Consider the following 21,314-nt stretch of genomic DNA (forward strand, 5'->3'; position numbering starts at 1 on the left):
TGACAACTCAGGCTGAAAAATCCTGTGTATATTTATTATATGTGTACATTACTGTACATCACATCCTGAGTACATTTATTATATATGGCAGCCTTTCCTGACATCTCTGTTGTGCTTCTAGATATACAAGACAGTGTCAGTCTTCCCCGTCTGAAAAGCCATCAGAGGAGGAAATGCAGAGGGTATGCAGAGAGCCATGGGTCTGTGTGATCATTCTGAATGATGCCATGCCAATGCCATTATCTCTTCATCTTCTAGTCATCATCACTCATATGATATCTATGCATGTCTTTATTTCCACCAGTAGTTCTGTGGATTTCTCCCTCTCCCTCTTTACTTTCTCTCACATTCCTCTTGCTCTCATTTTTTACAGCTTCTCTTCACATCTACTGCTTTTTCTTTTCTTATTTCTAAGAAATTAGAACATTTTCCTTTCATCTTCTACATTCCCTTGCACCTTTTCTTCATGTTTTCTGTTTGTCACACCCGTACCATTAAAAATAAAAAATTACAGTAAGAATAATGTTTCATTTTCCTTTCTTCCTCACTTCTTATTTTTAACCTAAGAATGGATGAACTGGACAAAGCATAGTAATTCCTCTGACAATGGAAAACTTTCCCTTCTGTATTTTCTTAATCGGGCACAGTCTAAAGCACTGAAAAGAAGATTTCCAAGAAAAAATTAATTTTATGTTTTTAGTTGGCCTGAAAGTGAAATGTGGCTTAAAGCCAGTGTACAAATGTGCAGACAGCTCTGAAGGTGGTTAACAAGACAAACTGAACTTCTGTGCTGCCTATCCAAATACCTCTACTTTGAAGTACAACTTCTCTAGATTCAGGTTAGGCTGACTTGAGAGGACCTTCACCCAAGTGTAAATTAGTTGAGCTACCATTGAGTACAATAAGTCCTAAGGCTCATTACATTAAAAAAAAAAAAAAAGCACATGTAGGATTTTATATATATATATAAAATAATATATATATATATATAATATATATAATATATATTATATATATATAATATATATATATATTTTATATATAGAAGCAGACATGTATATGTGTTCATCTGCACACATGCACAGAGTATTCAGTTCTGTCTCAAGAATTTTCAGTTTTTCTTACTGTTAACACTGAGGACACCTACATAGCTTAAAGAGTGATATAGCATGTTTCTGTCCTTGTAATAATGAAATGGGAGCAGGAAAAATATTCTGCCACTGAGTGGTACCACTATTTACCACCTCATCACAGCAGGTGTTGTTGATGGATCACTGTCTTTCACCCAGGTTTAACAAATAAATAAATAAACAAACAAACAGAAGCTTTGTGCCATTAAACTGCTATAATTTATTACAGAAATTAATTCTAAATAGGAAAATAATAAATGGAAAGACCTTGTATGGAGCAGGACAACTTTGTAGGACATTTTGACTATGATGTCAGATAATGTCTTTTACCTTATGAAGTTTATCTCCCTACTGAGCAAGACTTAACATTCATGTTCACATTATTACACTGCTTTCAAATGTCCTGTTTTGACTGGGATAGAGTTAATTTTCTTCCTAGTGGCTAGTATGGTGCTCTGTTTTGGATTTAGGATGAGCATAATGCTGGTAACACACCAATGTTTTAGTTGTTGTGCAGTGCTTACATGGAGTCAAGGACTTTTCTGCTTGCTTCCTGACAGCGAGGAGGCTGTGGGTGCACAAGGAGATGGCGTGGGACATAGCTAGGAGACCTGACCCCAGCTGACCAAAGTATCCCATACCATACGGTGTCATGCTCAGTGGTAAAAACTGTGGGGAACTGACCGGGGAAGCCTCTACTCAGGGTTGGGATGAGCATCATTTGACAGGTGGTGAGCAATTGCATTGTGCAGCACTTGTTTTGTATATTCTTTTATTGTTGCTGTTGTTATTATTATTTCCTTCCTTTTCTGTCCTATTAAACTGTCTTTATCTCAACCCACAGGTTTTTAACTTCTTTTTTCTGATTCTCTTCCCGTCCCACTGTGGAGGGGTGAGCGAACAGCTGTGTGGTGCTTAGCTGTCTGTTGGGTTAAACCACAACAGCAAGAAAAAGATATACAGTGATATCTGTGCAGTATGCGTCTTACTGTCTTTTGATTAAGCATTCCATAATGCACTTCTTGTATTTCACTGACATGCTAAAGAGCCTTTAATTAACATTCTTGGTATGTTTCTGATCTGTTCAGTACAGAAACTAATGCACTTGATAATTTATTGTTCTATTCCTCATAGAGATTTTACTGTACCTTTTGATGATCATGATAACACCTTGCTGTCTATGTTGTTCAAGCCTTATATAAGCATGGAGTATTGTCATTTACTAAAACTCATCTTGCTTTAGAGATGACACACTGTGAAATACATTATAGTACGTAACATTATTCTTAAAATTCTAAATTCTCTAAAAAATATATTTCTGCCCAAACCAATGTAGTGTACCTCTGTATAACCGGTAAGGAACTTCCAAAACCTATAAGCAACAGCAGATATTGTTTTCCTATATTTCCTTTATTTTTTGTACAAGGAAGGTTATAAATAAATAAATAAATAAATAAATTAAAAAAAAGAGTTCCCTCCTAAACTTTTTAAAAGAAAAATCATTTCTGAAAAATATGTTTTCCGACTGTAACACTACCATGACCAGATCATAGCCATTAAGGAAAAAAGATAAATGGGTTAAGATGAGCAACAGTTCTGATCAAGTTTCAATCATATGGTTGGCAAACAAGAGAAACCTTTAGTAATCCCATTCTTTATACATCTTCCTCTCTGTTCCTGTGCTATGCTTTCAATAACTAAATTACAAGAATAGTCTTAAACATGGTGAGATTAAAACAGGAAAAAAAAATGTTGTTACAACCTATTCAAAAATATTTTCACTTTTCACAAATGTGTACTGTAAAGGCTTGCTCTCATATTACTTAAAACCTCACCAATGACATCTGTCTTTAGAAATCTTTAACCAGCCTTTTTAATTTCTTTTGATTTAATTGTATTTTATGAATAGAATGCCTGTTTACATTCTGCTGCATATTGTCTAGTGCCAAAACATAAAATTGCTTCCTGGTATTATTAAATATCTAATTTTTTCACTGATACAGACTTGATTTTGAGCACCTTATGAAGCAAGAGTAAGGATACAATCAGTGCAGGAAGTAACTTGTATTAATGTCCTTTTAATTTTGGATCTTTGAAAGGAGGAATTGTAAAGCAATAGGTAGACTTAATAGCTGTGAGAAATGGTCAATATTGGGAACTACTGTGAGAAAAAAAGCTAGAACCTTCATACTTGAATACAGACTACTAGCAGGGAACTGTAATGATGAAGTTATGTGAAGCACAGTTCTGGATTCTGGTACAGGTTTGTCCAATTTCTGAAACTGTTACAATTACAGGTTAAATAATTTTATTGTACTGGTTCTTTTTCAGAGTCTTTGAAAGCAGATTTTTTAAGGATCAGCTCTTGCTGCTCTCTAAAGCATCCGACATTGACAAGAAGCTCTAACTTCAGCAGGAATGCTAGTGACATACAGTTACTATTCACAGTTACAAGGGGCAGTGAAAAAGTAGTCTCACACTGTATATTGTGATTTAGCTTACAGTCTAGGAAACTTGCAGTTTTTCTCATTGCATGTATTTTGAAACTAGTATCTTAAAAAAGACTTCCAGAAGCAGGTTCCCACCAGACCAGAATTTCTTAAAGGCAGTTAAGAATGGATAGCATGAGCCAAGGAGTGACAGAAGATTCCAGTAGTGAAGTCACTAAATAGAAGTAATATCCTGTCCAGAGAATTAAGCTCTTTTATTATCACACATTTGTCTCTGACCATGTTTCACAGCTACCTTTGCTGTGTTGCCTTTTGTTTGTTTTGTTTTGTTTTGTTTTAACCTCTAAAAACTGCAGTTATACTGTAACTGGGAAAGTAAAAAAACATGTTGCAAAAGATCGCATGACTCCATTAAACATTTTAGCAGAATATGGGCCTAAGAATCTGCTTGTGCCATTATGAAAAACAAATGAAATTTTCCATACTCTGAAGTTAATGAGCAGGGCTGTAATTGCCTTCAATGATGTAGTAAGATGCAAACACCTAGCTGAATTGATTCCAGAATCCATGCACTGGAATCCAAGAGATGAGTTGGCCTGAAACCTAGCAAAAACAGAAAGAATGACTACCACAAATTCATACTGCCTTCCACTCTGGCAGGTCTCAGGTCATGTACACACCACAGCCAAGATTTTAAAGATATTGTTGGAGCTGATTTTTATCAGATACCAGACTGCTGCTTTACTGGTTAGAAATCCAAAAGGAGTTTTCTGGTGCCAAAGCAGATTTTTGGAGTTCTAACCTCTAATGTAACCATTTTTATTAAACTCTTGTTCTGTGCATGCTTTGAAGTAAAAACACTGTGTTCACCATTGAACACAACTGCATCAGAATTGAAAGCAGCATCAACTACAAACTAAGTTCATAAAAAAGGATAGTCCATCCAAGTGAAAATTCAAAACTAATCCTAAACCAGCAGACAGTAGAAACTTGCTACACCAAAATTAAAACCAGCATGCAAGACCAAAAACTCTTACTTCTGGAAAAAGGGGCTGTGCAATTTGTGCAGGTTTCTGATTTTTCAGATAGCCCAGCTGCACACTTCTCTTACAGAAAGTCCTAACTGGTGCGGGGCTGAGAGGCTGAGGAGGATGGGCATCATCTCTCAATCTCTGTCATTACTAATTCATAGAGCATTCGGGAAAGGGAGAAATCCACAGAAAATCAAGCCGTGACCAAACCCAACCCAGTTTTATTTGAAGATTGCTATCTGAGATGGCATGGCTGCAGGCATACAGGAAACAGCTTTCAGAATATCCACTCCCATGCTGAAAAATCAGGGCACAGAATATATGTTTGTTTGAATGTAGTTCTGCCTGATTCCACAAACTACTACTACAGCATCATTTCTTCCACAAGAAAAGATGCTTGCAATGATGAGGCCAGGGAACCTCTCTTCTATTCCTATTAATTAGGGGGATAATTCCCCATCCACAAGAAGGTAACTTGCAATACAATAAAATAATGAAACTGTCTGTGTTCTGAATCATTCAAAACTCAAGGAAATTTGCTTATTGCATTTCCAAAAGAGTGCAAAGGTTGAGAGCACACATAACTCTTCAGAGGCTATTTCTGCAAATGTACATTCTAAAACTTAAAACTGAAACACTTCTTTCTAAAATAGTCATATATAGGCAAATTTATTACACATTCCTTAGGGCTTAATCCAAAAAGAATGTTCTCCCTGTGGCTGCTGGCCCATATGAAAGCTCAGAGAAGCCTTTGGGGCTCTACAGCTGCAAGAGAGATTTGCATACAAGAGATAGGTGAGGATGGTTGCAAGCTTTTTGGCAACACCCTTTTTAATTAGAATGATTTCACTCACGTCTTCTTTGGAAAAGGTTCCCAGAATAAAAATGCTGGTGGAAATGCAAGGGGAAAACCCATTCCAGAGTAGTAGGGCTGGCTCTAAGGATTCACTGAACCCTGCCTCATTCAGACTAGGAATGTTATTGTTAGATGAATGCCCTGACAATGTATCATGATTTACTGCGGAGGAAGGAAGGCAACTAGTGGAGAGGAATGAAAGGTGGGGAGACAGTTTCTCAATCTCTGTCTAAAAGTGTCTCACCTCACATATAAATAATGTAATATTCACTAGCTGATAGGCTTGAACTCAAGTCATCGTCATTCAGCCCTGACTGAGTTTACGGAGTCTGCAAAATTTATATGAAAATATTCTTTGGACCAGCTAAAGTAAAGTAAATTATAGCAGCAAAAAAAAAAAAATAATAAATTGCAATAATAATTAAATTAAATTAATTTATTTATTTTTTTAAAAGGTCCTATTTGCTAGAAAGCAGAGCGGTAATAACCTCTGAGGTCAACTGCTGGAATAACAGCAAAAATCTTAATGCACCTATCTTCCCTGGACAATGAAGTTCATAACCATCTATTCAGGGGTGGCTAGGTTTTCTTTGCACTTTCTGAAAGATATCTGCTTTATTCCCCAATGCTGGATATGAAGAGCTCTGAAAGCCTGAAGGGACCTGAACAAGAACAGACTATCTCCCACTTCTATCCGGAAACCAAAACATGAACTTATAGGAACTACTATCCATTTCCTTGGGTTTTGAGTTCTCTTGAGTCTCAAACTGTGTCCATATGTCGATCCTATGTTCTTGTTACATCTATATAACATTTTATACTATCAGTACCTCTATTTATTCCTTCTAGCAATTTAAAGGGACTGGCTTCATAGATTTGAGCACCATGGCAACAACTGAACACAGTGTTAATGTTGATGTGTAAGTTATGTCTGTCAAACAGCAATCTCATGCCAATGGCAGGTAGCAAGTAACCTTGCTGATGTCAGACTGTTGTGGCCAGCAGGTAGTAGGAAAGGAGAGAAACACAAACTGGAACAAAACCCAGAAAGTCCTCTACTAGAAGAACTGACCACTAAGGATTGCATCTTTGAAGACCATAACATTATGGCTGGTGTGAATATCATTAGATTATGAATAGTTCTGGATGTTTTTCTCTCTTTACTCAGCCACATAATTTTCCTATGCCTACCAAATGAACTCACTGAAAGATCATTTCCTCTGGTTTCAGTATTCATCATCCCACAGATCTGTAGATATTTGAGTCACACAAATATAAAGGAAGGCTCATTTTTCAGATTTTCTAAAGCTACACACTTTAGACAAACATAGGATCAAAATTCCTAGGGAGTTTAGAGGGAGCAAATAGTACAGCATTACATCAAAAATGGCATTCTGGGTCTTCATCTTTCATCAGCCTGCTTTCAGCAGTAGGTCTCTGTAGGTGCCTAGCAGAATAGTAAGACATAATAAAGGTGTTTTGTTGTTGTTGCTGCTGGTTTTTGACTAATAATGTCTTACACTCCAGCTATTTTCAGTTTAAACCACGAATTAATCCAGGTGTGTCTCTGTTTAGTCACCCTCAATGGATCCACAGACATTTCCATTTTCTCACTGAACCCATGTAAACATTTAATAGCTAATATCATCTAAACCTGTAGATTCTGTAATGCCTTTGACACAGTCCTGCATGACATTCTGATCTCCGAATTTGAGAGAGATGGATTTGAAGGTGGACTATTCAATGAATAAAGAATCACCTTGAAAGACACGTGCAAAGAGTTGTAGTCAATGGCTTTATTTCCAGGTGGAGGCTGGTGATGAGTGGTGTCTCTCAGGGGTCTGTCTTGGGACCAGTATTGTTTAATATCTTTATCAATGACACAGACAGTGGAATTAAGTGCACCCTCAGAAAGTTTGCAGAGGACACCAAGCTGTATCAGTCGATACAAGAGAAGGAAGGGATGCCAGCCAAAAGGGTCTGGACAAGCTGGAGAAATGGGCCAATGTGAACTGCATGAGGTTCAGCAAGTCAAAGTGGAAGGTGTTGCACCTGGGTCAGGGCAATTCCAAACATAAGTCCAGACTGGGAGAAGAAGTCATTGAGAGAAGCCCTGAAGAGAAGGAATAGGGGATTCTGATGGATGAAAAGCTCAACATGAGCCAGCAGTGTGTACTTGCAGCCCAGAAAGCCAACTTCATCCTGGGCTGCATCAACAGAGTTGTAAACAGCAGGTCAAAGGAGGTGACTGTCCCCCTCTACTCTGCCCTTGTGAGGCCCAATTTGCAGTGCTGCATCCAAGTCTGGAGCTCCCAGCACAAGAAGGATGTGCATCTGTTAGAGGAGTACTGGAGAAGGGCCACGAGGATGCTCAGAGGACTGAACACCTCTCCAAGTAAGGCTGACATGATCAGGATGTTCACCCTGAAGAGGAAAAGGCTCAAGGGAGACCTCATTGCAGCCTTTCAGTACTTGAAGGGGGCTTATATAAAAAGATGGAGAGCAACTTTTTTCTTGGGCAGATAATGTTATGGCAAAGGGGAATGGTTTTAAACTAAAAGAGGGAAGACTTAGATCAGATGTTAGGAAGAAATTATTTACTCAGAGGGTGGTGAGACACTGGAACAGGTTGCTCAGAGAAGCTGTGGATGACCCATAACTGGAAGAATAAGTTGTTTGGGGCCCTGGTCTAGTGGGTGGCATCCCTGCACATTGGCAGAGGGGTTGGAAAGTTGATCCTTAAGATCCCTACTAACCTAAGCCCTTCTATAGTTCTATGGTTGCATGATTCTAGGACCTTATGACTGATCTAGACAACAGCAGTGTCCATACTTCTCCTCTCCTCTCCTCTCCTCTCCTCTCCTCTCCTCTCCTCTCCTCTCCTCTCCTCTCCTCTCCTCTCCTCTCCTCTCCTCTCCTCTCCTCTCCTCTCCTCTCCTCTCCTCTCCTCTCCTCTCCTCTCCTCTCCTCTCCTCGAGTCTCCTCGAGTCTCCTCGAGTCTCCTCGAGTCTCCTCTCCTCGAGTCTCCTCTCCTCGAGTCTCCTCTCCTCGAGTCTCCTCTCCTCGAGTCTCCTCTCCTCGAGTCTCCTCTCCTCTCCTCGAGTCTCCTCGAGTCTCCTCTCCTCTCCTCGAGTCTCCTCTCCTCGAGTCTCCTCTCCTCGAGTCTCCTCTCCTCGAGTCTCCTCGAGTCTCCTCGAGTCTCCTCTCCTCGAGTCTCCTCTCCTCGAGTCTCCTCTCCTCTCCTCTCCTCGAGTCTCCTCTCCTCGAGTCTCCTCTCCTCGAGTCTCCTCTCCTCTCCTCGAGTCTCCTCTCCTCGAGTCTCCTCGAGTCTCCTTGAGTCTCCTCGAGTGTCCTCTCCTCGAGTCTCCTCGAGTCTCCTCTCCTCGAGTCTCCTCTCCTCGAGTCTCCTCTCCTCGAGTCTCCTCGAGTCTCCTCGAGTCTCCTCGAGTCTCCTTGAGTCTCCTTGAGTCTCCTCTGTCTCCTCTCCTTGAGTCTCCTCTCCTCCTCCTCAATTTTCTGCATCATACATAACAATCCCTTTGCAGAAATGACCTTTACAATTCAGCTCACAGAAAATCAAGTTTCATTCTTTAGAAACATACCCAATTAAAGATAGTGAAAAAATAAAACTTAGAGGAGGATACCCCTGGATCTTGCTACAAATGCTAAATACCACTTTTACCACAAGCTACACTAACTTAATATTGTATTATGCTATCAAAATATTCAATGTATTTTTAGGAATCTATTGTAAAGAATTCCAGCAAGGGCTCTTAATGTTCTTTTGTTTGGCAAGTGACATTACCTCCTTCCATAGTTAAGACAGCAAATTACCAGACACCTTAAAGAATGTAATAGTCTAGCCAAACCTAGCAAAAAAAAAAAAAAAAAAAAAAAAAACTCTTTTAACACCAGCAGCCTCGCTGACTACCACTCAGTTTCCAACCTCCTCTTCCTTGGCAATGTCTTTGTGAAGATAGTGGCATCCAAGCACTAACAGCACCTAAGCCTTGCCAACAACCTGGCTCCTTGATATACAGGCATCAGACCAAAGGTTGATTAAAAAACCCAAAACTTTCTGTCATTGCCAGTCCATGTGCTCTTGGCTTGGGACAGAAAACAAACCTCAGAGTGGATATCCTCTGGGACTTTGGCAGAAGTGACTGCCTGGTTTCAATAATAATACTGATGTGAAGTTTAGTAAGAGCAGGACAGCAGTCCTTCTCCACAAACAATCTTAAGGGAGTGTGACTCCCTCTCATTCCCCTGCACAACCCTAGAAGCTCTATATTTTACAGTCCCACAAAACCTCAGTGCTTTCTCCCTGCCAGTTTAACCCCAAAGCAGTACCACACAGTGAAGCTGAATGATGCTAGAAGTTCATGTATCCTCAAATAGGCAGATGACATCCAATTATGCCTCTGTCTCTACTCAAATGAAGGGTTTCAAGGGAAGCAAGGCACAGTCTCCATTTTCTGTCCCCACTTGGCAGCAGATAAAAGGAATAACGATGCCAACTGTAACTCCAAAGCATGAGAAAGTGTTATGCTCAAATTTCAAGCAGGAAATTTCATGATGAAACCAGCAACAGATTTCTCTCCCTCTATCTCCTGCTGCCTCCTGGGACAATGGAGTTTGTCAGACATTGAGGCATCTGATCTTGTCCCACGACACTGCCAAAAGAAAGCCCATTAGTCTCCTCTGCTGCCTGCCACATGGCTGTGTGGCTGTTGCAAGATTACTCCTTGAAAGAGTAACATGGGGTTGAGCCTGAGGGTTACTGAGGCTCAACTCACTAGAGCATGTGATCCTCACTAGTGAAATGTGTACCTCTACTTTCCAACTACAAATGTTAAATGGTACTTTAAACCAGAATTTTAAAACATGGAAAAGGTGATTTTCCAGACCTGACCTTCAGCTTCTCAAACCCTGAGGCTACAAAGTATCCTTTACAATGATGAGGTGTAAAGCATTTGGCTTTTCTTGCACATACAAGCAGAAATATTTTAAAACAAAAAGAAATTCCCTAAAGCCAAATGCTTCAAGTTTTCCAAAACTGTGATTACCCATGAGGATTATTTTTTTTAGGCTTCTTTTAGGTGTAAATATGCTGACGAGTGGGTGACTTACATGTTGTTTTTTTTTTTAAACCTACCTAATTTATGTCATGCATTTAATAGAGAAATAAAAGCCTATTAATGTATTGTACACAGGTTAGAGAGAAACAGCATCAAAGCCTCCATGCAAAGTAATTTCAATTGCAAACCTGCATCATGGAAAAAGAAGGGGAAGAAGGAAGGGGAAGAAGGAAGGGGGAGGGGAAGGAGAAGAGGAAGGGGAAGGGAAGGGGAAGGGGGGAGGGGAAGAGGAAGGGGAAGGGAAGGGGGAGGGGGAAGGGGAAGAGGAAGGGGAAGGGGAAGGGAATCACAGTAAGAAAAAAACACTTGTTTGTGGTTTTTTGGTTTTTTTGTGTGTGTGTGTTTTGTGTTTGTTTGTTTGTTTGTTTGTTTTGTGCATGTGTTTTGTTGTTTTTTTTTTTGTTTGTTTGTTTTTTTATATATATTTACTTTTGCTGCCTTCATATTTCTAAAATATATCATCAATCTCCCAGTATATATTACTGCTATTTATATTAAAGGAATATAGAGTTTTTTATTATGAGCTATGATGGTTCTTCCACTTCTGGGTACTCACTTCAACATGTCACATTCCATCACACACAGAAAATACTTTTATATACCTATAGTACAAAATTGTCCATCCACAATGTTGGCTGTTTTCACTAATGTTTGGACAAATCCAGACAATACTTGTGTATATGTAATAACCCAGCATCATACTTTTACCTTTTGGTTAGACTGCGGTTAGTTTTGCATTTAAAAAAAAGAGCAAACTGAGCTACTTGCAGCTTATTTAAGAGATATTTCTTATGAGAGATGAAATCATAGAAAAAGATCATAGATGATCTTTTAGGTTGGAAAAGACCTCTAAGATCATCTAGTCCAACCTTTTAGATGAGAAGATACAGCACGATTTGATGGCAGGAGTCATGCTTATTTTTTAAATGATAGTATGAGGAAGCGTGTTGCACTCATTTGTCTCACCCTGATAAAATTCATAAAACAACAGAAGTTTACAACATTTACTAGCACAGCATAATTGATTAGAAGGATAACTTCACAAAAATACAAAGAGCCTTTGGCCTAAACAGTGTGGAATGGCAAAGTCTGGTTTTGATTTTCTCTTGAATTCTTATTTTTACAAAACCCTTGAAAGGACTATTTGCATGAAATCACTGAGATATCTCTGTTTCTCAAAAAAAAAAAATGTCTCTAGCAAGATATTTTTGAACAATGCATTCAAAAGCTGCTCATAGCTGATATGCTTTTATAAAAAATGAACATATTAAATGAACATATTTACATTTTACAATGTACAAATAATATTAAACTAAAGGACAAAAGAAGCTGGTAGCTTAGGTCACAATCTTTAGAGGTAAAGCAATTGTGTTTCTCTGAAACAAAATATTAATTATAGTATTTGAAGACTTTTATAAAAGTAAAGTTATTTGGTGATCTTGTCTCCTTACTCCTTTTCCTATCACCACTTGCAAACTTTAAAAAGCCATACACTAAACAAAAAATTCCTTAGATTAAATGAATCTTAATGAAACTACAATTGAGACATTGCCAGTTTAAAAGAGCTAAAGTAATCACAGCTTGTCCTCATTATATGTACCTATGAGTGCAAAATAGGTTTCTGATCAATTATGCTCTCTTTAACTATTAACAGTAGTATCTTTGTTCTCAAACAATGTTAGATTGCACATGTTCTCGAACTTATATTTACCTGGTGGATTCTTGGCAGGATCATTGTGGCTTGGACTTCCTGGTTGTCCAGAATCTATAAAGAAATCAAAGAAATGTTTTACTAATTTGTTTTGAAAGTATCTCACATCCTTTTAATACTCTCCTTCAGTATTAAACTAATACTTAACTTTGTTATCTAAAGGTCATTTCCCTGACTTTCTACATGAAGGCATTAGTGAACAAACAAACTATATGTAACCCATTTTATGCAGAACCAGAAACATTGTGAAAGATGCAATAACTCATAGATCACTGAACAAGGACAAGAGAGTCATTCAGGTAAATATTCAGGGTGTAAACACATCTACAAGGGCACCTTTTCATTCCCTTTCACTCCATCCCCCAACTATAATATTGCATAATCAGCAAAGCAGAGGTAGCTTCTTAGGCAATGACCAGAAATATATACTGGATCAGGCAACTAATGGAGTTTGCAGTGATGAATCCTGTTTCTTTACTTTTCCCTAAAAACACAAAGGTGTACGGTGCTTCCACAGACTCAGAACTGCACTGAAGTTATGACTGTCTGTTTTAATACAGTATAGCCTTTGTATTCTTAGTTTGTAAGAACTGCTATTGTGAAATAAAGATTATATAACATAAAAATAAGAAAAAAAAACAAGCCCTGTGGTCTTCAAATAGTGTGTTCTCAATACATGTACCTAATGAATCAAGAGAAGAATGAGATTTGAAGTCAATGCACTGGAAAATAAATGTCATCCTTATTCATAAAAGCATTTGCTTTTAAAACTATCTTCTTGCTCTATCCCCACACCAATAATAAAACAAAATCCTGCATCACTGCAATAAATTATTATTAACAAAGTAAGACATGACAGACACTCTTGTACCCAAAGAGAGTAAGAAGTTATAGGAAGCACAACCATTTATTCTGTATATGGTTATCTAAAATGTAGCAGCCTCAATAAATGAAAGAAAGTGAGGAAGAGAGGAAGGGAGGAAGGAAGAGAGGAAGAGAGGAGGAGAGGATGGAAGAGAGGAAGGAAGGAAGGGAGGAAGGGAGGAAGGAAGGAAGGGAGGGAGGAAGGGAGGGAGGGAGGAAGAAAGGAAGGAAGGAAGGAAGGAAGGAAGGAAGGAAGGAAGGAAGGAAGGAAGGAAGGAAGGAAGGAAGGAAGGCAGGCAGGCAGGCAAAGAAAATGTCCATTACTTGGAAGTGCAGCAGCACTTATAGCATAAGCATCAAAGGACTGTTACTTAGTATTACAGAAATTGCCACTGCCAAGTGAATCCCAGAGCGAAGTCAGAGTTCTTGAATGTATTACTGCTTACAACGTCAAATTAAAGAGAAACAGACAAACAAACAAAACACACACACAGAGAAAGCAAGGAATTTACACATCAACAAATACTAATCCTTCAATTCCAATCACATCTTAAAGCCAACATAGCCTTCAACCTACAATGAAAGATTCTGTCCACTCAATATCCACTGCTGACTAAAATCTGTTACCTTCGGTTATGTGACTTAGGAAACACTGCTTGACACACCTACCTTTCAAGCAGTTTAGGTGAAGGCAAGCTTGATTATATAGATGGTATTAGCAGAAAGACAAATGCATTTCATAGTTCAAGTTCAGAATATGGAAAGTTCTGAAAGAAATTGCACCTCTGCAGCCTGTAACTTTTTCACCCAAACTATCTTCAGCTAAAACTTCATCAGACAAGACAAGCATTGGGTATCTACCAGAGATAGATACCTAAAGATAGATACTGGAAGACCAAGGCATGTGTGAAACCTAGTTCCAAAGCTACTGAAAACACAGATAAATTTTGCAGTGTTGGATGAAATCATTCCTGCATGCAATAAAATCCACACTGGAAAGCAAATATCACAAATTTCCTTCATTTTCTTCAACCCAGGGTAGGAAGAAAAAAGGACACGTTCCTGATCAGATTGTGTACAGCCAAGATTTTGGGAACTTGTACAATTGCACCCATTGTACAACACCAGGACTCCTGAAATTCCTGAGATCTGCTTGACATTGTATCCATCACTGAAAGGGGTTTAAGGAAAATCTTGTCACTGAGATGGCCACCTAACTTGATTTTCTGTGTATTGCTACATATACTGTGAAAAGTCTGAAATCATTTTCAAAAGTGATACAATGTCACAAAAAACATCAAAGTTACACTTGTTTTTTCAATTTTCATTTTTTTTTTCTATTTTTCTATGCCTAATCCTTATCCTGCTGGAGTGGACAGATAATGTAAATTCATGTTCAATTCTCAATTTTAAATTGAATTTATTAGATCTAATTCCTTGCAATTGTTCCTAAACAAATTGGTTTATTTGGTGTTAGGATGATATTTGCATTTTTGTACTAGGCAGAAGTCAATGCTTCTGTAAAATCCCAAATAGATTGTAATGAAGAGTATTTCAACACAGATTAATTTAAGAGAGTACGGTTTGAATTAATACAGCATAAATAACTGTCCTGAATATACCAACAGAATTCATATAGTTCTTCATAGGTAACAAAAACCACTTTCCATCAATTAACAGCAAATGCAATATATCACATCTTTTGTGGCTATATTCTTGAGGTTTTGTTGTGGTTTGCTGTGCTAGGAATATTGTCTAAAATGCCAGAAATTTTCTAGGGGAAAAAAAAAAAAAAAAAAAAAAAGCCCTCACTATGTAGTGCACACTTTTCATAACAAGATGCAGCACATCTCTTTAAAAAGTATATCAGGTTAATTTGAAAACTTGATCAACTATAAGAAATGTTTAAAACGTGATGTTTTTCTGAATGTGGACCTTTATAAATCAATGTCCCTTTTCTTGTGTTGCAATGGGAATAAAAGCTTTACCTTCAAGAGGGTGAACTTTAATATGCTTCAAAGAGGCATGTTCTGCTTCTGCAAACCATACAAATCATTATTTAAATTAGGATTATCAAAGAGGATTAATTTTACATAGCAATGGTCCACAGTAATTGTCCAAGTGCAGGTGTTTGGCTAAATGAACTGTCAGTTTGAATGCAGGTGCACCCAATAAAACTTGGACAACATAGCTTGGGGTGTACAGAAATTTGAAAGTAGATTAATGAGGCCTACTTGAAAATAACCTTCAAAGATTTCTCCTGCTAAAATTCACTGAAAAGCTGAACAAAATGAAGAATATTTTTTAGCTCTTGCAGAGCAACTTACCTTCAGTCCTATTTTCTCATTGTCAATATGGCCACTTTCTGGACCAACAAACCAAGTGTTAAAGTCATTTAAAAAATTCCTTTTTATATTATAATACAAGAAATTTAGCAAGGAATTTTCCAGTTACAGGGAAAAGCTGATAGCTAATTATTATAATTTGCCAGTCAGACTTAGCTGTGTTTTATGTTAAGTTCTGATCAATCGTAATTTTTACAGTTTGATTTTCTCAAAGCTGTTTGAGCAGTAGATGCTGCTAACATGTTTGCCACTGGGGTCTCAATGATCTGGAGAAAGCAATGAATTTTTGTGCACTGAATATGAGAATCAACCTATGTTCACTGAAAGCTCATGGAAGCATCTCATTTTCAGGATGAAAGAGAGACCCAAGGTGGCCTGTGATGATCCAATTCTCTTACCAGTGTCAGTAATTATAAAGCACTCTTTTTTTTTTTTTTATTTGATTGGATGCAAATAGCTTTACAAAGAACAAGAGAACCATGATCATTACATGAATAAATTATAGGAATAACTTAATTTATAAGCAGAACACTGAATGAGAGATTGGAGCACTTTTCTTCTAAAGTAAGTAACAAGATGCATTGTAGGAAAGCCACAGAAGGCAAGGAAGCAAAAGACATGCTAAGACACTTTAAATCTTTCTTTGTCTTCCTATGTACAAGGTCGTTATTTTGTTTAACAGTATGAGCCTTAGGTTTAAAAATTGCACGCTTTTCTTCCAGTGCAATAGAGAAAAACATAAACTAGACTCCCTGTCTAGGTGGCTTTTCATTCAATTTTCCTACCAAAAATATTCTGTGCACAAAGACTTCCTAAGCTAGTTATAAGCAAATCTATACAACCAATAGCAAATAAAAGCCCATCATGTAAATGTCATGAAACTGAAATTTTCAACATTTTATTTAGGTTACTCCCAACTGAAAGTTGCCTTAGTTTATTTCTTATCTTTCTTTCTTACCTTCTTTCCTTCTTTCTTTGTCTCATTCTTACCCTCTTTTTTTTTCTTTTTTCCTTCTTTCTTTCAGTTATTGTCTCCTTTCTTTCTCTCTCTTCTTCCTCTCTCTTGCTCTTTCTTTTTTCTTTTCCTTCCTTCCTTCCTTCCTTCCTTCCTTCCTTCCTTCCTTCCTTCCTTCCTTCCTTCCTTCCTTCCTTCCTTCCTTCCTTCCTTCCTTTTCTCTTTCTCTCTCTTTCTTTCTCTTTATTTTCCATCTTTCTCTTTCTTGCTCTCTTTTATCTTTCTTTCTTTTTCTTTTCTTTCTTTTTTTTTTCTCCTTCTCTCTCTTTTTCTTCAAAGTTTTTAAAATTTCCTTCTTTTGAGACATTTGAGAAATGCCTTTCTCAAATTTTACTGTAAATGTGTTTTTCATGGAAAAAATCTTCCATACAGGTCTCAAAATTATTTGCTACAGAGCAAAAGCTCACCTACAAATATGTTGTGCATTTCCAAAGAACAGATTTCATATGCACCTCACAACTACAGTATATCTACTGCTGTTCTCTTGCTGTCACTAACTGTTCCAAGAGTCAGTAGTTGATGCCTTGATCAGTTATTGCCCTGTGGATTAATGGTCTGACACTGGTTCAACCCAGGTTTTGCTCTTACCTGGCAACTATTTATATAACTCTAACACTGATATACTGAATATAATCTGTTGTGACTCAGCATGGGTACCACAACGACATTTAAATGCTTTATCTCAGTTTACTTTTTCCTTCCAGACAACAGTATGAAAAGATGGGTCAAGAATGTGGTATATTTTACACTTTGCAGTTTCCCATATTTTCATTTGTAGGAGTTAATCCCAATGAGTATCTACGTGTAGTTGCTGGCATCTCCCACCACACCCAGAGTAAAACAAAACTGATTGTTGAGGCCTGCTGAAAGTAAGAAAAAAACACATACCCTACACTGGGAGAAAGGTGAAACCAGAATGCTTCTTTCTCAGTTCCGTAAGACAGAAAGAAAAATATCTGATGGTTTTCCATTCAATAAGGTGATGCTTTGTCACTTTGCACCTCAAGGACAGTATTCTTCGAAAAGAAGCAGCAGAAAGAACATCGCCCCAGAAAAGACATGAAATTCGCATTGTTATTCACCAGTTTCCTGAGGTATTTTCAATATTTGTCACCTCAGTAGTCTAATATTTGGTTTAAGAGAAGATGCTGTCCTTAAAGAGTAAGCTATTCTATACTTCCCTTATGCTCCATGCTGTACAACAGATTTTGCTTTTAAGGCTCTCTGCTTTAGCAAAATATTGAAGTCCTTGAAAAGAAATCGAGGCATAATCAACAAAAAAATATACATATTTTCTTAAGCCGTGCCTTATAAACTGATCATCCTATGGCCTCATACCAATCAAATAAACTTCTGTAGTTTCAATGAACACAAGTCATTTTTCATTTGCATGTACATCCAGTTCATTCCAGCTGACACTAATCTCATCATTAACACTGGTGTAAATACAACCTTGCTCTATGATAGTCCATGAATTGGGTATGGGGAGGAAGGGATGAAGGACCAGAAATATCTGATACCATGAAGGTACTGCTTCAGTGCTGTCAAAATGTACCTATAAAGCATCTGATTTGATAACTGACAGAGTTACTAAGTGTGAACCAGAATCAAAACTGTCTTCTAGGACTGTCACCTTTCACAATTACATTGCCATCTGATGTGGCAAACTCAAGGCAAGTGGTCACAGTCTAGACAATCACGGGGTCACAAGACACAGGACCTGAGGCAGTCTCCTGCCCAGCCCTGGCCCAGGGCAGGCTCATCCTGGGCTCAGACCAGGCTGGTCAGGGCTTCACCCAGCAGGGTAATTAAACCCCCATTCCACAGAGGCGCAACCTGCCTGGGCCCCAGCTCCACAGCCAGGCAGTCCTTGAGGGGATAAAGGCTTTCTGAATTCTCTCTTCATCTTTCAAAGTCTTTCAGAACACTGGTAGGAAAGATTTCATCGCAACCAAAAAGCAACATACATTTCCCGGCTCCAACAATGCAGTCAGCAAAAATACTTAAAGGAAATGAATGTGAATTCTTTCGTCTGTAGACTTAAATGATTACTTTTCATGGTATACAATTTCTATACCTGATGACCCTAAATTATTGTAATTCATAAGTAATATGTATTGTAACTTCATACATACTATTCACACCTTCTCTACTGATACAATGGTTCGTTTACAATATAAATAAGTTAATAGTGTTTTACTGTATTATCTGCTGAAATGATGCTATAAACATGAAAATGGAACTAGTGCCAGTGTCACCTATGTTTTTGAAAGTGTGGTAACTTGAGAGGGGATTTGTTTTTCACATTTTCATAGATCACTATATTTAATAGAATTGCTTCCTCTGAAAACTAACAAATTACTTGTGATAAAACATTCACTCCCACCTCTTTCTTTACTGGTTATCCCTGAAGATTTATGGTATGAGCCACAGTTCACAAGAATAGGAAGCAGCAGCATCTCAAAAAAAAATTAGTTGTTCCACATAGGAAAGATGTTTGCAGGATGAAGCCTCTCATCTTTTCCCCATATCATGTACATTTGCAATATATGTTCTCTTTCATGACACTCAGAGTGAAACTCTCCACACCTGTGAAGTACTGATTTGCTTTCAAAAATGACATTGAGATAGCCTAACTCTAAAAGCAATTCTTTGTTTACAAGGACTGCTATGTCACACAATACTATTGGACTAACTAAGTGTACCTAGTTCTAGCTCAGAAGTTTCTTAAGTGTTTGGTATTCATACAGCTGGTGCTAAATGGGAACTTTATAGAACAGAAGTTAGACATTCACATGCAAGTCTCTTGGCAGTGGCACAGATTCCCCAGGTGACACTGTACAGACAAACCCCATTGGCCATCCAAAGCAAAGATGCTCATCATTGGACTTACAGCAGCCATGACATCTTCCAGTTTTCTGAGGAAATATCACTAGTTTTGTTCTGCTTACAAATCTTGCTTCTGTAAATTTAAGTACCAAAAAAATCTGTGTGCAAAGGCTCTTAAGCTGTTACGGCAATAAAGGTCCAGATTGCTATTGATATGGGATATATTCAAATCTCAAGAAATCCTTTGTTCCTCAGTGAAAACTCAATTTTGGCAAGTAATCACCACTCCTTTTTGCTCCCTTCATTAGTTTGCACCTAGGAGGCATGGGAAGGACCAACAAAGGACCAGAGTAGTGGCAGGAGTTAACAGTGACCTATCTTGTTCACTTTGAATCAGGGTTGCCTTCTAATACAAACATTTTTTAAAAAGGCAGTGAAAAACAGAACTGACTACTGGCCCCCCAAAAGCTAAGATATCACAGAATCACAGAATTTCTAGGTTGGAAGAGACCTCAAGATCATCGAGTCCAACCTCTGACCTAACAGTAACAGTCCCCACTAAACCATATCCCTAAGCTCTACATCTAAACGTCTTTTAAAGACTTCCAGGGATGGTGACTCCACCACTTCCCTGGGCAGCCTGTTCCAACGTCTAACAACCCTTTTGGTAAAGAAGTTCTTCCTAAGATCCAACCTAAACCTCCCCTGGTGCAACTTAAGCCCATTCCCCCTCATCCTGTCACCAGGCACGTGGGAGAACAGACCAACCCCCACCTCGCTACAGCCTCCTTTGAGGTACCTGTACAGAGCGATAAGGTCACCCTTGAGCCTCCTCTTCTCCAGGCTGAACAAGCCCAGCCCCCTCAGCAGCTTCTCGTAGGACTTGTTCTCCAGGCCCCTCACCAGCTTCGTCGCCCTTCTCTGGACCCGCTCAAGCACCTCGATGTCATTCTTGTAGCGAGGGGCCCAAAACTGAACACAGTAGTATCTATCTCTGTTGTCTGTTTCCTCAGACGTGTACCAAGATTTCAGCCCTAGTAGGCTTGTCATATCACAAAAACCTTCATGGCTTAGGTTGGGAGGTACATTCAGTGTGAGATAGCTGGCTTGGGAGACAGAAACTGGGTTCAGTTTTAATTTCAGTTTGAGCCTGTTTACTTTGGAGTAGGGACACATCAAGAAGAACTCAGTCATCAGCCATCCCATTCCACACTCCCCCACAGGTTCCGAGAACAGACAAATTCATCTATAGCTGACATGACAGGAGATAACCTGTGTGTTTCAGCAGAAAACCTGTCCTCGTGGGATGTGTGAGTGCTACAAGTGTGAGGACACTGTGATGGAGGCTCTGCAGCTGGGACAGTGTCAGCGCAGTCCTACTCAATGACATGGGCTGTCAGCAAAGCAAAGAGGCAGCTCTTGATGCTTCAGGGCATCAGAGCAGCACAGGTCATGACGGGCTTCCACCTTCACCTCCTCCTTTATCAGCAGCTCAGATCTGCTGCTGCAAAGTCACCCAACCAGCCATTGTCAAGACTTAACTTTTCTTCAGAGTGTTTTAATTAGGTTAATAAAAAATGGTAATTAAATCAACATTACGTAATGTGTTTCTGATTTGTAATCTCATTTAAATTAATTAACTGACTCAGCCGTTGTTTAGTTCTTAAACTGTCCTAGTTAAGAAGTGAAGCTCTGGGAGTAAATCCAGTTTTCATATAGTTGAAAGAAATTCAAGGACCTAGAAGCACTTTTTAGAACCAAAATAGCAATAAGCATACTCAGCTTTTCAGCTTTTTGTCCCATGCACAGATTTATCTTTTTAATTTAAATTCCCTTATTTGTTTATGTAAAATAAATCACAACACTTATTTATTCAAAATATTTCTTTTACAATTTATAAAGACCATATGTTGCTCATTTTGGAAACTGAACAACTTTCCCCAGC

The 21,314-nt window shown here is 38.4% G+C and overlaps 1 protein-coding gene across 1 annotated transcript in view; it reads right to left on the reverse strand.

Annotated features, from left to right (window-relative positions):
- NFIB (nuclear factor I B) overlaps positions 1-21,314 on the reverse strand; it is a 183,474-nt gene that overhangs the window by 67,100 nt on the left and 95,060 nt on the right. The window contains 1 exon segment of the mRNA XM_084304703.1: positions 12,317-12,370. Coding sequence (XP_084160829.1) covers positions 12,317-12,370 — 54 coding nt within the window.

Source organism: Netta rufina, assembly GCF_964035555.1.
Source record: "Netta rufina genome assembly, chromosome: Z".
Lineage (NCBI taxonomy): Eukaryota > Metazoa > Chordata > Aves > Anseriformes > Anatidae > Netta > Netta rufina.